Source organism: Sturnira hondurensis, unplaced genomic scaffold (assembly GCF_014824575.4).
Source record: "Sturnira hondurensis isolate 20B ecotype Veracruz unplaced genomic scaffold, ASM1482457v3 Scaffold0007406, whole genome shotgun sequence".
NCBI classification, from domain to species: Eukaryota; Metazoa; Chordata; class Mammalia; order Chiroptera; family Phyllostomidae; genus Sturnira; species Sturnira hondurensis.
This window is the reverse complement of record NW_028080037.1, coordinates 2,755,442-2,767,857: the sequence shown is the minus strand read 5'-3', so window position 1 is coordinate 2,767,857 and position 12,416 is coordinate 2,755,442. Positions and strand designations below refer to the sequence as shown.

Here is a 12,416-nt window from a genome sequence, read left to right as displayed (position 1 = left end):
GCTCTGTGGATTTAATAGACACTGTAGCTGTCTGTGTGTGCAAAGCTGCACAGACTTGGCATTCGCGTTGCCAGGCCAGACTGGGCCAAGTGCATATGAGGGTCCCTGTGTAAATGAGTGTTATTAGAATCTTCAGTTTATCAGAAATTACTAAAGTCAGAGGAATTTGGGGCTAAACACGTTACTTGTAGAGAGTCAGTCTTTTCTTCAATTTTTTACATAAACCTGCTGCATTGATGGATTAATTATGAGTTGTAATCCCAAAGAAGGGATTACAACTCATAAAGCCTTAAAAATGTCTGTGGTACAAGAGCACGGAATAAGTTGTTAAGGAACAATATGGGAGTTGGGAGGGAAAATATTAGGGGGGAAAGCAGAACAAAACCAGGAGTGAATTGAAGCCCCGAAGATGTATGCCAAAGGCCTTGTACTCAGTAAAGTTAGACCCCTGACTTAATCTTCAGTTTACAAAACCCCCGACTGTGATTAAATACAAGAATCACAGGGTCCATTCATTAATACAGGCTGGTTTTCACTGAAGGACTGTTTTTCCTAGTTGGGTCTGGACAGGGATCTCTCCTGTGGGCCCTCACAAGGGGACAGACAGACAGCTTGGTGCAGCCAGGGGAGCAGGAGTCCCCGCCCACTTCCCCCCTGCCATGGCCACACAACGAATGGCCTCAGAGTTTCCCCTACGGGCCAGCTACATTCAGTCATCGCACCAGACGGACTTGGTACACCGTCGATAAACCTGGTTTTGAAAAGTCATTCTAGAAGTCAAAATTGTTTTTTGTTAAAGAAAAGGAAATACCCAGTGATTGATTGATTGCGGTGATTCAGAAAGGCTGTGGCAGTTGGTGTAGGGAGCTCTGGGGAATGAAGAATTTCTAAATGGCAGGTCATCCTTCCTGTGAGCTGTGCTGGCAGGACTTTGGTAGTGAAGAAGGGGAAAGGGGCTTTGGCAGTAGACTGGGACCGGGGGGCCTCCTGCACAGTTTTAACTTCCAAGTCCATACACTCTTGTATGCGTTTGAGAAGCAGTTCCTGAGTGGCCACTACTCACCAGGTCCTGGAGGTAGGAAGGCAATGTCCCTTATCCAGTAAAACTTACAAGCCCCAGGGGGAAAACTGGCAAGAAACAGACAAGATAATTTCAGACAGTGGTAGGTGCTTCGAAGAAAATAAAACGAGGATGTGATGGGGTGGCCGGGAAGGCTACTTGTGCTAGGGGTCAGGAACAGCCCCTCAGAGGGGACCTCTGAGATGGGACCCGAAGGAGCCGGCATTGGGAAGAGCTGGGAGCAGGGAGCTCTAAGCAGGAGAGGAATCAGCAAGGCCAAGGGCTCGAACCTGGAAAGAAGGCAGGTGCCGCTGGGGCCCAGGGAGCCCAGGGCAGGTGGCAGGGGGTGAAGGCTGGGAGAAGGGCGGAAGCCAGGTGCAGTGGGGCCCTGCTGGCCACGGTGCGAAGTTTGGCTTTTCTCGGGAGTGGGGTGGGAGAAGCCAGAGGGGTTCAGGTAGGCTGCGTGAGTTCGGCCCTGTGTCGGAGGTCACTGTGGCTGCTGGGTGTAGGAGCTTGCGCAGAAGACCGGAGCGACAAAGACGCCACCACAGTACCGCGGTCCGAGCCTGCTTTCTGCTCTGCACGAGGACGGGACCCAAGAGCAGCTGATAAACGTCCCCGGAGTAGCTCTGTGGACATGAGTGTCCTGAACAAGCAGATCTCCGGGGACCAAGTTGTTCCGCGGTTTCAGGGTGCTGCGCACGCGGCGGGGACGGCCCGCAGCCGCGCAGGGGTCGGGGTTGACGGCCGGGTTCCGACCCCGCCCGTGCGGAGGGCTGCACAGCTCTGTCGCTTGACCCGAACCCCGGGGCTGCGTGCTCACGCCGGGCAGACTTCATGGCACTAAGCAGCCGGGTCAGCGGCAACCCTTTTTCCGGGCCTAGCTCAGCGCCCCGGGCCCTGCGGTCTACCGCCGGGTTGGCGTCGGTTGGCCCCCGGGCCTCCGCGTCCGGCCGCAACTCTGGGCGCCATTGGTCGGCCCCGGGGGGGCGGAACCGGAACCGGCCGTCGCTGGGGGCGGGGCCTCACGCGGCAGTGGCGGCGGCTGGAGCGGCGGCCGCGGCAGCAGGACTGGGGGCGGTGGCTGCACCCCGGAGCCCCATGGTGCGGGGTCGCGGCCAGGCCGCAGAAGGAGCCCGAAGCCTGGGCCGTCCCCGCTGACCGGAGCCGCCGCCGCCCGTCGGGCCCCACCGGGGCGCGAGTCGGCCCGCCATGGGGTCCCTGTTCCGGAGCGAGAGCATGTGCCTGGCGCAGCTCTTCCTGCAGTCGGGTACGGCCTACGAGTGCCTGAGCGCCCTGGGCGAGAAGGGCCTGGTCCAGTTCCGAGACGTGAGTGTCGCCCGGGGACTCGGGCCCCTTTCTGCCGGCGCCCGGTCCGGGCCGCGCCGCTGCCCCTATTTCCCAGACGGGGAGGCTGAGTTCCCGGCCCCGGGCCGGAGCTGCCGCAGAGCGGGACCGAACCCAGCGTCCCGCCTTAGTTTGGAAAGCTCCGCGAGGGCTTTGGCAACTTCGGGTCGGGCCATCAGATGCTTCCGCGCCAGCTAAGCGGGAGAACAAATCTGATAAGGCCTCTCGGAGCCCTTCTGGAACTTACGGGGGTGGTGGGGAGACAAAGACTTGACAAAATAAGTCCATAAACAAGAAAAATTGCTATGAAGAAATATAAAAGGGGGCCGGTATGAGGGTGGCTTGCCTGGTGGTGGTCAAGGTAGGCTTCTCGGAGGAGGGGACCTTTGGGCCAAGACCTGATGGGAAGGAGCCGGCTCTGGGAAGGTCTGGGCGAACGCGGTGCCTGGTGAGCCTGTGTAAGCTCCTTGAGGGAAGGGATCCTTGTGGGTTTCTTTCACTGGTGTGAGACTCTTGCCTGGTAGGGGGTGGGAGCTGTCTGGCCAACAAGTAACAATGAACACTTGTTTGTGTATCTCTGTATTTGTTTATTGTTTGTCTCCACCAGGGACTGCTAACCCCCTAGGGTAAGGGCCTTGCCAGACTTGTTCACTCCTGAGTCCCGCAGCCCTTGGCACTTGTGGGCCTTAATGGGCATCTGCTGAGTGAAGCCACAAGCTTTTGTTGAGGGCTTGCTCTGTTCCAGATGCTGGATTTGGTGCTGAGGACTCAGTGGCCAGCAAGGGGGACAAGGTCCCTGTGTTCTGGTTGCTCACTGCCTGGGAGGAGGCAGATAAACACCCTGATTATGAAGTGTGATTGGGAAGAGCAGGGTGTGGAAGGGAGATTATTAAGCCTGGTACTTACTGATGGAACTGAAAGTCACTTGGGTGGACATTTTGTTTCCTGGGCCACGGCTCTCGTCCCCTGGTTGTTTCTCTTCGTCGTTTTGCGGGGTGGGGTGTACTTCACTTTGAAAGGGGACACCCTCCCCGAGCTCTGATGTTGGTGGTCTTGGGTTGGTGCTGTAAGGCAGTCACAGTCGAGAGAAAACCCAGAGGGACAGGGAAGGCTGCAGGGCAGGCCCTGGACCCGTTCCTGGAGCCACTGAGGCTCCGGCACCTGGTACCCACTGGCCTGGCAGGTGCTGTGTCCAGCTGCAAGTAGCGCCTCAGAGGCTCAGGAAACAGTCCCCGAAGAAAGATGCTCCCTCCTCTAGGGCAGGTGGACCTGTTCCATCCTCTTAGAGCCCCAGCCAGGAGATGCGCCCGCTCGAATCTCAGAGGTTTGAACCAGTGCCCTAATCACCACCCAGACTCCAGTTTCACCGCTGGCCTTGACATTGGGATCCTTTCGAACTGAAAATCAGTGGGGGAGAAAGAGTGCGGTGCATCTTTTCCTAGAAGGAAAGTAAAACTGAAATGCTAAGTGATCTCTCGTGGGGTGCTGGGTTGTCAGAGCAGGGTGGCGGGGGGTGTTGTGTGAGAGCAGCAGCAGCATGCGAGTGCAGGACTTTCCGTCACACCTGGCATTTCAGACACTTTCCTGGCGTTTTACTGACTTCCTGTTCACCTCATGGGGTCCCCGACCCCAGTGTTTTCCGGCTTGCGTGGGCTGAATGATTTTCCGCTTTTAGAAAGATAGTCCTTCTGAGGGAAGGGAGGCGGGCCCAGGGTGTCTGCAGGGACAGCCAGTGAGCAGACCTGGAGAAGAGGCTATTTAGTGAGCCCTTCTCCCGACGTCAGTCTGCAACCGGCTGTCCCTCAGCTGCCACAGTGGGGACTGGGGTGCAATCAGTGAAAACTGCGCCAGACACCCCCCTCCCGCCCTCTGGCTTTCCTGGGTTAAATGTTAGGCTTCAAGCTACTTCCTGTCCTTGGCCCCGAATGAGGGTGATGTCTCCTCCCTAAAAAGGAAAGAGAAATAAAACTTTGTAAAAGAAACCACCTAATGAGAGGAAGCAGTGAATTCCACCTAAGGTAGTGGCGGTGGTGGTGGCTGTCCAGCCACACCCCGTTGGTGGCGTGGCCACAGACACTTGCTTCTCCGTAAGGGTTCTGTTTGGAGAGCCACAGTGTCCACTCAGACTTACCATGTTCAACAGTGAAGAAAAATGGGAACAGAGACGTGGCGTCGCTCGCGATGGGTTTTGATGCCTGGGCTTCCCTGTCACCTGCTTAGCTCGGTGGGAACGGATGTGCCCTGGAGCACTAGGAACCGGAAAGTGGTCACTTTAGACAAGTGTGACTTCCAGAAATGAATGTGACTGTGACAGACAGAAGTGAAATTACAGTTTTTAAAATCCTTCTTCTGGTTAATTCTTTAAAAAAGAATTCAAAAGACTGAACAAGAACTGGACCTTTGGGCCCTGGCCACTGTGGCTCAGCGGATTGAGTGCCACCCTGTGAACCAAAGGGTTGCCGGTTCGATTCCCAGTCAGGGCACATGGCTGGGCTGCAGGCCAGGCCCTGTAGTTTGGGGGGGCACTAGAGGCCACCACTCATTGATATTTCTCTCGCTCTCTTTCTCTCTCCCTCCCCCTCTGTCTAAAAATAACAAAATAAAATAGAATAGGAAAAAAGAACGCAACCTTTGGGGTAGACGCTCTCATGTTCGGGCAGTTTCACGCTGAGCTGCTGCCTAGTTCTGTTTCTTGAGATGCTGCTTGATTAAAGAATTCTTGCCCTAACTGCCTTCCACAGGTGAGCACTGGAAAGTTTTTTATTATAAAAGAAATATATGTGGCCCTGGCTGGTGTAGCTCAGTGGATTGAGCACGGGCCTGTGAAGCAAATGGTCACCAGTTCAATTCTCAATCAGGGCACATGCCTGCATTGCGGGCCAGGTCCCCAGTGGGAGATGCATGAGAGGCAACCACGCATTGATGTTTCTCTCCCTCGCTTTCTCCTTCCCTTCCTTCTATAAATAAATAAATAAATAAAATATTAAAAAAAAAGAAATATATGTGGAAAAAACATACCAGGGAAATTTGGAAAATATAACAATAAGATCACAACTTCTCTGATTCTAATACTTAGAAATAAACATTTAGCCCTGGCTGGTGTAGCTCAGTGGATTGAGTGCGGGCTGCGAACCACATGATCGCAGTTCGATTCCCAGTCAGGGCACATGCCTGGGTTGCAGGCCAGTTCCCAGCAGGGGATTCACGAGAAGCAACCATACATTGATGTTTCTCTCCTTCTCTCCTTCCCTTCCTCTCTAAAGATAAATAAATAAAATCTTAAAAAAAAAGAAATAAACATTTAAATTTTTTGGTTAATATTGGTCAAATGTGAATTTTTAAATACTATTTTTAAAAAAATTTTATTTATTTAGCCCTGGCTGGTGTAGCTCAGTGGATTGAGCGCGGGCCTGCGAACCACACGATCGCGGTTCGATTCCCAGTCAGGGCACATGCCTGGGTTGCAGGCCAGTTCCCGGCAGGGGACTCATGAGAGGCAACCATACATTGTTATTTCTCTCCCTCTCTCCTTCCCTCCCCCTCTAAAAAATAAATAAATAAAATCTTTTAAAAAATTACTTATTTATTTATCTTATTTATTTTTATTTATCTTTATTTATTTTACTTATTATAAAAATTCTTTTACACTGTTGCTTGTTCTTTTACACTGTTTGAGCTTGGGGTGAGAAGTCAGGCTGAGGGAAGAGTGTGCGGGCACGGTGACTGCCTGTGTCCCCACAGGAGACACTCTGGCCCCTTGTCCCACTCGCGCCCCGACCCCCAGGAGAGTTGCGAAGTCAGTCCCAGGTGCGTCCTTTCATTTACAGATTGTTTTAGAAAGTATCTCTCAAAGGTAAGGCCACTTAAAAATTGTAATCATAATATCATCATCACACCTAAAATTTTTAAATGATTTCTTAACATAATCAGATGCCTTAGTCACTTAAAAATGTTGTTTTTAACAAGGGCACAATAGCCCTGCTGGCGGTTCGGTGGTGGGAGCGCGTCCCGAAAGCCAAAGTCCCTGGTTGGGGAGTGTTCGGGAAGCAACCGATTGATGTTGTTTCTCTCCCCCTCTCTCTAATACCAGTGAATATATCCTCAGTGGAGCATTAACAACAGTTAGAGTTAAGAAAAGTGCGTAAGTTACATGACTGAATCATATTTCTTGTACAGCTTCACTGGCATCTGTAATAAAACCCAGTCATTCCAGCCGCACAGTTCCCTGCCTGAGAAAACTGATCGGGCTGTGCGTCCATCACCCCGGCAGGCCCCCCTGTTCCTGGACAGCAGCCCTCTGTTCCCCCAGCCCCAGGCAGCTGCTCACCTGCGCGAAGCCTGCAGGTCTGCCTCTCCTGGACCTTCTCCTAGAAGCGGAACCACACCCGGTGCCCCTCTGTGCCTTCCTCTGTCACCCTGTGTGGGAGAGTTCCCACTGCTCTGCCGCCGAGCGCGTCCGTGGGGCGTCCGTGGGTCCTCCTGAGTGTCGCCGGAGGGGGGGGGTCCTCCTTGGTGTGAGGACAGCCTGCAATTTCCTGCATCCGTTTCCCTCTTTTAATCAGCTTCTCTCTGTTCCCGAGATTCATGTCTTCCAGACAAATCCGAGTCCGTCTTCGTCGTCCTTTCCTGAGGTTAAATCTCTTGGTGGAATAGCTCTGAGCTGCAGGGGACTCTTGGGTGTCTTGGTAGCCGTTGCCGAGTGGCCCTCCGGGCAGGCAGTGTCTGTCTGTGCTCCTGCTGACTGGTCCCTGAGGGCGCGCTCGTCCCCAGACCCTCGCCAGTAATACTTTGTTTTTTGAATCAGTTCATTTTTTTTTTAGTTTCAGAGTGTTCCAAGAAACTTTTCTATTCTTTCCTCAGCTCAACCAGAATGTAAGTTCTTTCCAAAGAAAATTTGTCGGCGAGGTGAAGAGGTGCGAAGGGCTGGAGCGAATACTGGGTGAGTTTATTTTCATAACCTCAGTAATCGTTTTTATGCGAGCAAACCCCGCTCCCTTGAGAAAAACTAGAAAGTGCAGATTAAACAGAAAGGAAGAAAGAAACTGCCCGTGTTCTCACTCTTCAGAGGCAGACGCTGTTGCGTGGGTTTATGTTGCTTTTCCATGCTTTTTTACTGCTCACCGGTGACGGGAGGGATTTACGCCCGGGTCGGCCAGGCGACGTTGCCTCGGGCACTGCGACATCTTTCACGGCAGCGAGCCCACCGACCCGTCGGCATTTCCAGTGGCTGCGCGTCGCACGAACGTGCCGTCGTGCATTCGTCCAATCCCTTACAGTTAAGTGTAACTTAAAAACAGTGCACACATTCACGTGTGACTTAAGGTTCCGTCAGTGCCCACAGGAGGCAGGGAGCGGCAGGCGGGCTGGCTGACAGTAATTCCTTGTCCTCGGGTTCCTGTTGTGAAGGCTGTGAAGGTGTAAGATCGCGGTTTCCCTACTGTCGGCCCCTGAGGCCCGTAGCAGCTGAAGCCGCCACACTTACCTGTGTGCGCTTCACCCGCCTGGGCTGAAGGAGCCGGCAGGGGTCCCACTGGGTTCCACTGGGTTCCGAGGTTCCACTGGGATGGGGGTGAAAACGATCTCCCACCACTGGCCGAAGAACAACATTTGTTCAGAGAAGGATGGACAGGAAAACGTGGGGACGAGAGAGTTGCGGGGGGCGGGGCCAGACTGTGGCTTTTCATTCTAGTAGCCAATGATGATTGCGGAGTTTATATTTCTTAACTGGGGATTTTCAAGACAGACGTGATCCTTGAGTCGCCTCTAGCCGTGTCCTGTGTGTGAGGGCCTGCTCGCAGGTGGGGTTGAGTGTGACAGCAGGGCTCTCCGGCCACCTCCATCTCACGGTGCACGTGGATTGTCGCTAAAACCCTGCAGCACACTGCGGAACGTGTGTTTTTGCCAGTCTGACAAAAATAGGCACAGTTTCGATTCATTCACACAGGACAGCCATTGTTGTTGTGTTGGCTGCTACCGGTTTTTATTTGACAATTTAAGGGAAAAGAGGTCAGTGCCCCGACTGAGTACCCAGGTGTTGTGTGTCTTGAACATCCTTGTGGCACACTGGGGGCGAGTCTCCGTGATACAGTGACATCGTGTTCCTGGCTTTGCCACCTGGTGTGGGCTGTGGGACAGGCCACATGTTTAGAACAAGGTTTTTAAAGGCAGGGAGAGATGCTAGCACACTAGCCGTGTCCAGGACTTCCTGAAGCATAAACTTGTTTCAAAAAGGATACAGACTCGGGGGAAAAGGACTCTCAAGCAAGTGTAGGTGTCAGCGTGCCCAGGCGATCTGCCTCCCTTCCATCCTGTGCCTCCCTTGCTGTCTCCTTGGTAGGGCGCCTTCCTCTCGCTTTTTCTTTTCTTTTTTCGAGGCAAAACATTTATGTGGCCCGAGGAGAAACCAGAGCTTCTTTTTTAAAAAATGAAATTAGTAATACTTCTCCAAAATATCATATCTGGTGATGACTTGACCAGGTATCGCGACTTTTACTTGAAGGGGAAAAGCACTTCATGGAATTGGAAATGTAAACCAAAATATTTCATCTTGGCCGGTTCCCTGTTGGCTTGGTGACCCCGGGTTTCAAGGGCAGGAGGGAAGCTGCATGAAAACGTCTCACTTGCTGGTGCCGTCTGGAGCACCTGGCTTTCCACCTGTGTCTCGGGTTGTGCTGGAGGCTGTGACTGTCCCTGTGGGCACTCCTGCCCCCCTGCGGTGTCTGCTGTCCCGGGTGGTGTCACAAAACTAAGTGGCTTTGTCCGCCTGTGCGCGTTGAAGCCCCACCACACACAAGTGGGAGTTTGCAGCCCAGGAAGGAAAGGCTATTTTGGGCAGTGGCACCAAACCCGGGGCCCGGCGGAGCTGCTGTGCTGAAACCTGGCTTCCCGATGACACCCGGGGGATGCGTTGTGTCGGGGCTGCGGGAGGCGGGGTGTGCTCGGCCGCGGGGTCCTGGTCTTGGTGAGTGGGGGGCGTCAGGGGAGGGGTGGCCAGGCGGGCTTCCAAGGGTGTGGTCGGTGGGCTGGGTCTCCTGGGCCTGGAGCCCCACCAGCCGAGGCCCAGACGGTGTCTGAGCGTGACCAAGCGCCGTCTGTGTGGTGAGCAGTCCTGGGGCCTCGTTGTGAAGGCAGGTCACTGCTGACCGCCATCTGACGTCCTCAGTGCACGATGATGAAGTGGGGACGGACGGGGGGACAGGGTCACGCTGAGGGAGTGGGGCTGCTGCGCGGTCGCAGTGGGGCTGATGGTAGCTCTGTGCCGGGGCTGCTCCGGCTCTGCCGTGTGTCCTACACCTGCTCTTCCTTCCGCACGTGCAGACACCGCTGCGACCCCAGGGTCCTTTAGCTCAGTGTCAGAACAAAGAGAAAGGGGGGAGTGTCAGGGCGCGCTTCCCAGGTCCTGTTTCTGGTGTCCCCGAGTGCTGCTCTGTCTGGGCAGCGTCGTCTTTGGAGAGGAGGCCGCCGCGGGCAACCTGTGGGTCTGTCGGCACAAGCAGGGGTTTTGGTGCCTTTGGACGTTGACCTTCAGGTGGCCCAGGAGAGGTGGGGCGTACAGGTGCCGGCCGACGCGTCCCTTACTCTGTTGTGATCTGACGTGTGTGTCTCTCGTCTCCACAGCGTACCTGGTCCAGGAGATTCACAGGGCGGATATTCCCCTTCCGGAGGGAGAGGCCAGTCCTCCGGCACCGCCTCTTAAGCAGGTTCTGGAAATGCAGGTAACTCTGAGTCGGCTTATTTACTCACCTCATGTTGCCTAGCACTTCTCTGCCTTCCTTCTCGAAACTGCGGAGTGCCAGCGGGAGAGCCCCGTGGTGGCCAGCCCTCAGCAGCAGATCGCCTGTGATACACTTTCCCCGAACCCAGTTTTCTTCTAAAACGGGAGGCGCCCGCTCCCTTTCCTGGGGCTGTTTGACTCGGGCTAAGGAGAGCCGGCCCCTGAGGCCTGCTTCCTGGGCCGGGGCTCCTCCAGGCCACAGCACGCCCCCCCCGGCAGGTCATCGAGGCTCCGGCCCGTCCCTGCTTCCCAGAGCCTCCCCGCTCGTGTTCAGAGCCAGCAGGAGGCGAGGGTTGTTTCAGGTGGGCAGCCCACGGGATTCCTTCTGCTGGAGTTGAGTGTCTTGGGTGCTGAGGACACAGCGTCCCCCTGTGAGGACACTCGCACCTGTGCCATGGGTGACCCCGGAGGTTTAGTCCAGTCACCTGATCAAGCATCACCCTGGCTGGAGCCGAGAGCTCCCGACAGCCCCTCTCGGAGGGTGGTTGCCGTGTGACTCAGGCCACCTGCTGCTAGTTGTCCTGTTGGTCCATCTGGGAGGGTGCCACCGCACCTTTGGTGCGTGAGTGGACCCGAGGGAAGTCCTACGACCAGACGAGCGGAAAGCAGTCTCCCGGGTTGGCCTGTGCGCAGGCGGTGGGGATGTAACTCCGAACACCGTGGTTGCTGGCCATTTCTGGTTGGGAGCACAGTCACACGTGTGACACGTCCCTGGACTTGTTGGAGTGCACACGTTCCCTGACCCACGCGTCTGCTTCTCAGATCTCTGCCTCTGTTGTTTTTACACTTAAGCGTTGTCAAGAATTTTTATGCCCAATTCGTTGTCAGTGTGGCTGTATGGAGACTTAAGCTAGAGACAGGAATACCTATGTTTGTAACAGAGGACCTGAGCCTTTTCTGTGCTGAAAATCAAAGGGCACGCACGCAGCCCTGAAACAGGGGACTCGTGATGTGGGAGAGAGGACAGGCGGGCATGGAGGGCACACCAAGCCAGAGGTGCCCGCATCCGAGTCAGTGCAGCCCGGGGGCGGGGGCCTGGCTTCCTTGCGCGTCATGCCCCCTGCCCCCGTAGTCACCCGCGCTCACACAGAGCAGCGGACAATGGCCTTTCGAGCCCGTTGCATGTTTCCTGTCCCCACTGCCATAAAGTCTGGCCGCCTCAGACCCGCGGCAGGTCTGTCAGACCAGGCTTGGGCTCCAGTAGCCGCCGTCTCGTTTCAGGAGCAGCTGCAGAAGCTCGAGGTGGAGCTGCGTGAGGTCACGAAGAACAAGGAGAAGCTGAAGAAGAACCTGCTGGAGCTGATCGAGTACACGCACATGCTGAGGGTGACGAAGACCTTCGTGAGGCGGAACGTGGAGGTATGGGCGGCCCGCCTGTCTCTCCCGCCAGAGTCGCCTTCCCATCGGGCCCCGGGTTTGCTCTTGGGTGCTGGCGACGCGCTGTGGTTGCCCAGAGTGCTTAGTCTTGGCTGTGTTTTCAGCTGGAGGGTGCGACAGGCACAGGGCTCCGACTCTCCCTGTGTTGGCTGCTTTTAGCAATGACAGTGCCTCCTCTTGGTGAAATGCTGTAGTTTGCAATTGAAGAAAATCTTTTTATGATCATAAGAAAAAATTGAACAGAGGAAGCTCAGTTCTGAAATTGCTCTTATTTTCAAACTGCTAAGAGTAAAGGAGGTAAAAAAAAAATCTAGTTTATGAGAATAAAGACCAGCCTATGTACTATGTCGGCATTCACCAGAGTCTCATGGATACGTCTCTTCCAAACTTAGTTTCATGTCAAAAAATTACCTTGGACTGAGGGGGTGGCAGAAATGGTAATTCTACCTTTTTTACAAAAGAATTTATTTATTTATTTATAGGCAGAGGGGAAGGGAGGGGAAGAGGGAGAAAAACGTCAACGTGGGGTTGCCTCTCACACACACCCCTCCTGGGGACCTGGCCCGCAACCCAGGCAAGTGCCTTGACTAGGAATCGAACCAGCAACCCTTTGGTTCGCAGGCTGGCACTCAGTATACTGAACCACACCAGCCAGGGCTATGACTCTACTTTTATGTAAACGTCTGTAAGCAGCTCACAGATACGGGATGCAAAAGTAATCCTCCTCCTTGATCAGCTCTGAGTGTCGTGGCTGAGTCGCCGAGGGGCCTGAGCACCCAGGTCTGAGTAGGTGGTGATGGCCCTGCACTCTTGGGAAATGTGGCATGCACACTCACATTTCCTGGGACACACTTGGTT

General features: G+C 54.6%; 1 protein-coding gene across 1 annotated transcript in view; it reads left to right on the top strand.

Annotated features, from left to right (window-relative positions):
- Nucleotides 1-2,092: 2,092 nt before the first annotated feature.
- The window catches only part of ATP6V0A2 (ATPase H+ transporting V0 subunit a2), a 29,563-nt gene continuing 19,239 nt past the window's right edge, over nt 2,093-12,416 (top strand). Inside the window, exons 1-4 of the mRNA XM_037051916.1 lie at nt 2,093-2,389; nt 7,268-7,346; nt 10,025-10,122; nt 11,403-11,540. Coding sequence (XP_036907811.1) covers nt 2,273-2,389; nt 7,268-7,346; nt 10,025-10,122; nt 11,403-11,540 — 432 coding nt within the window. The 5' untranslated portion in view covers nt 2,093-2,272. The remainder of the gene's footprint in view (nt 2,390-7,267; nt 7,347-10,024; nt 10,123-11,402; nt 11,541-12,416) is intronic.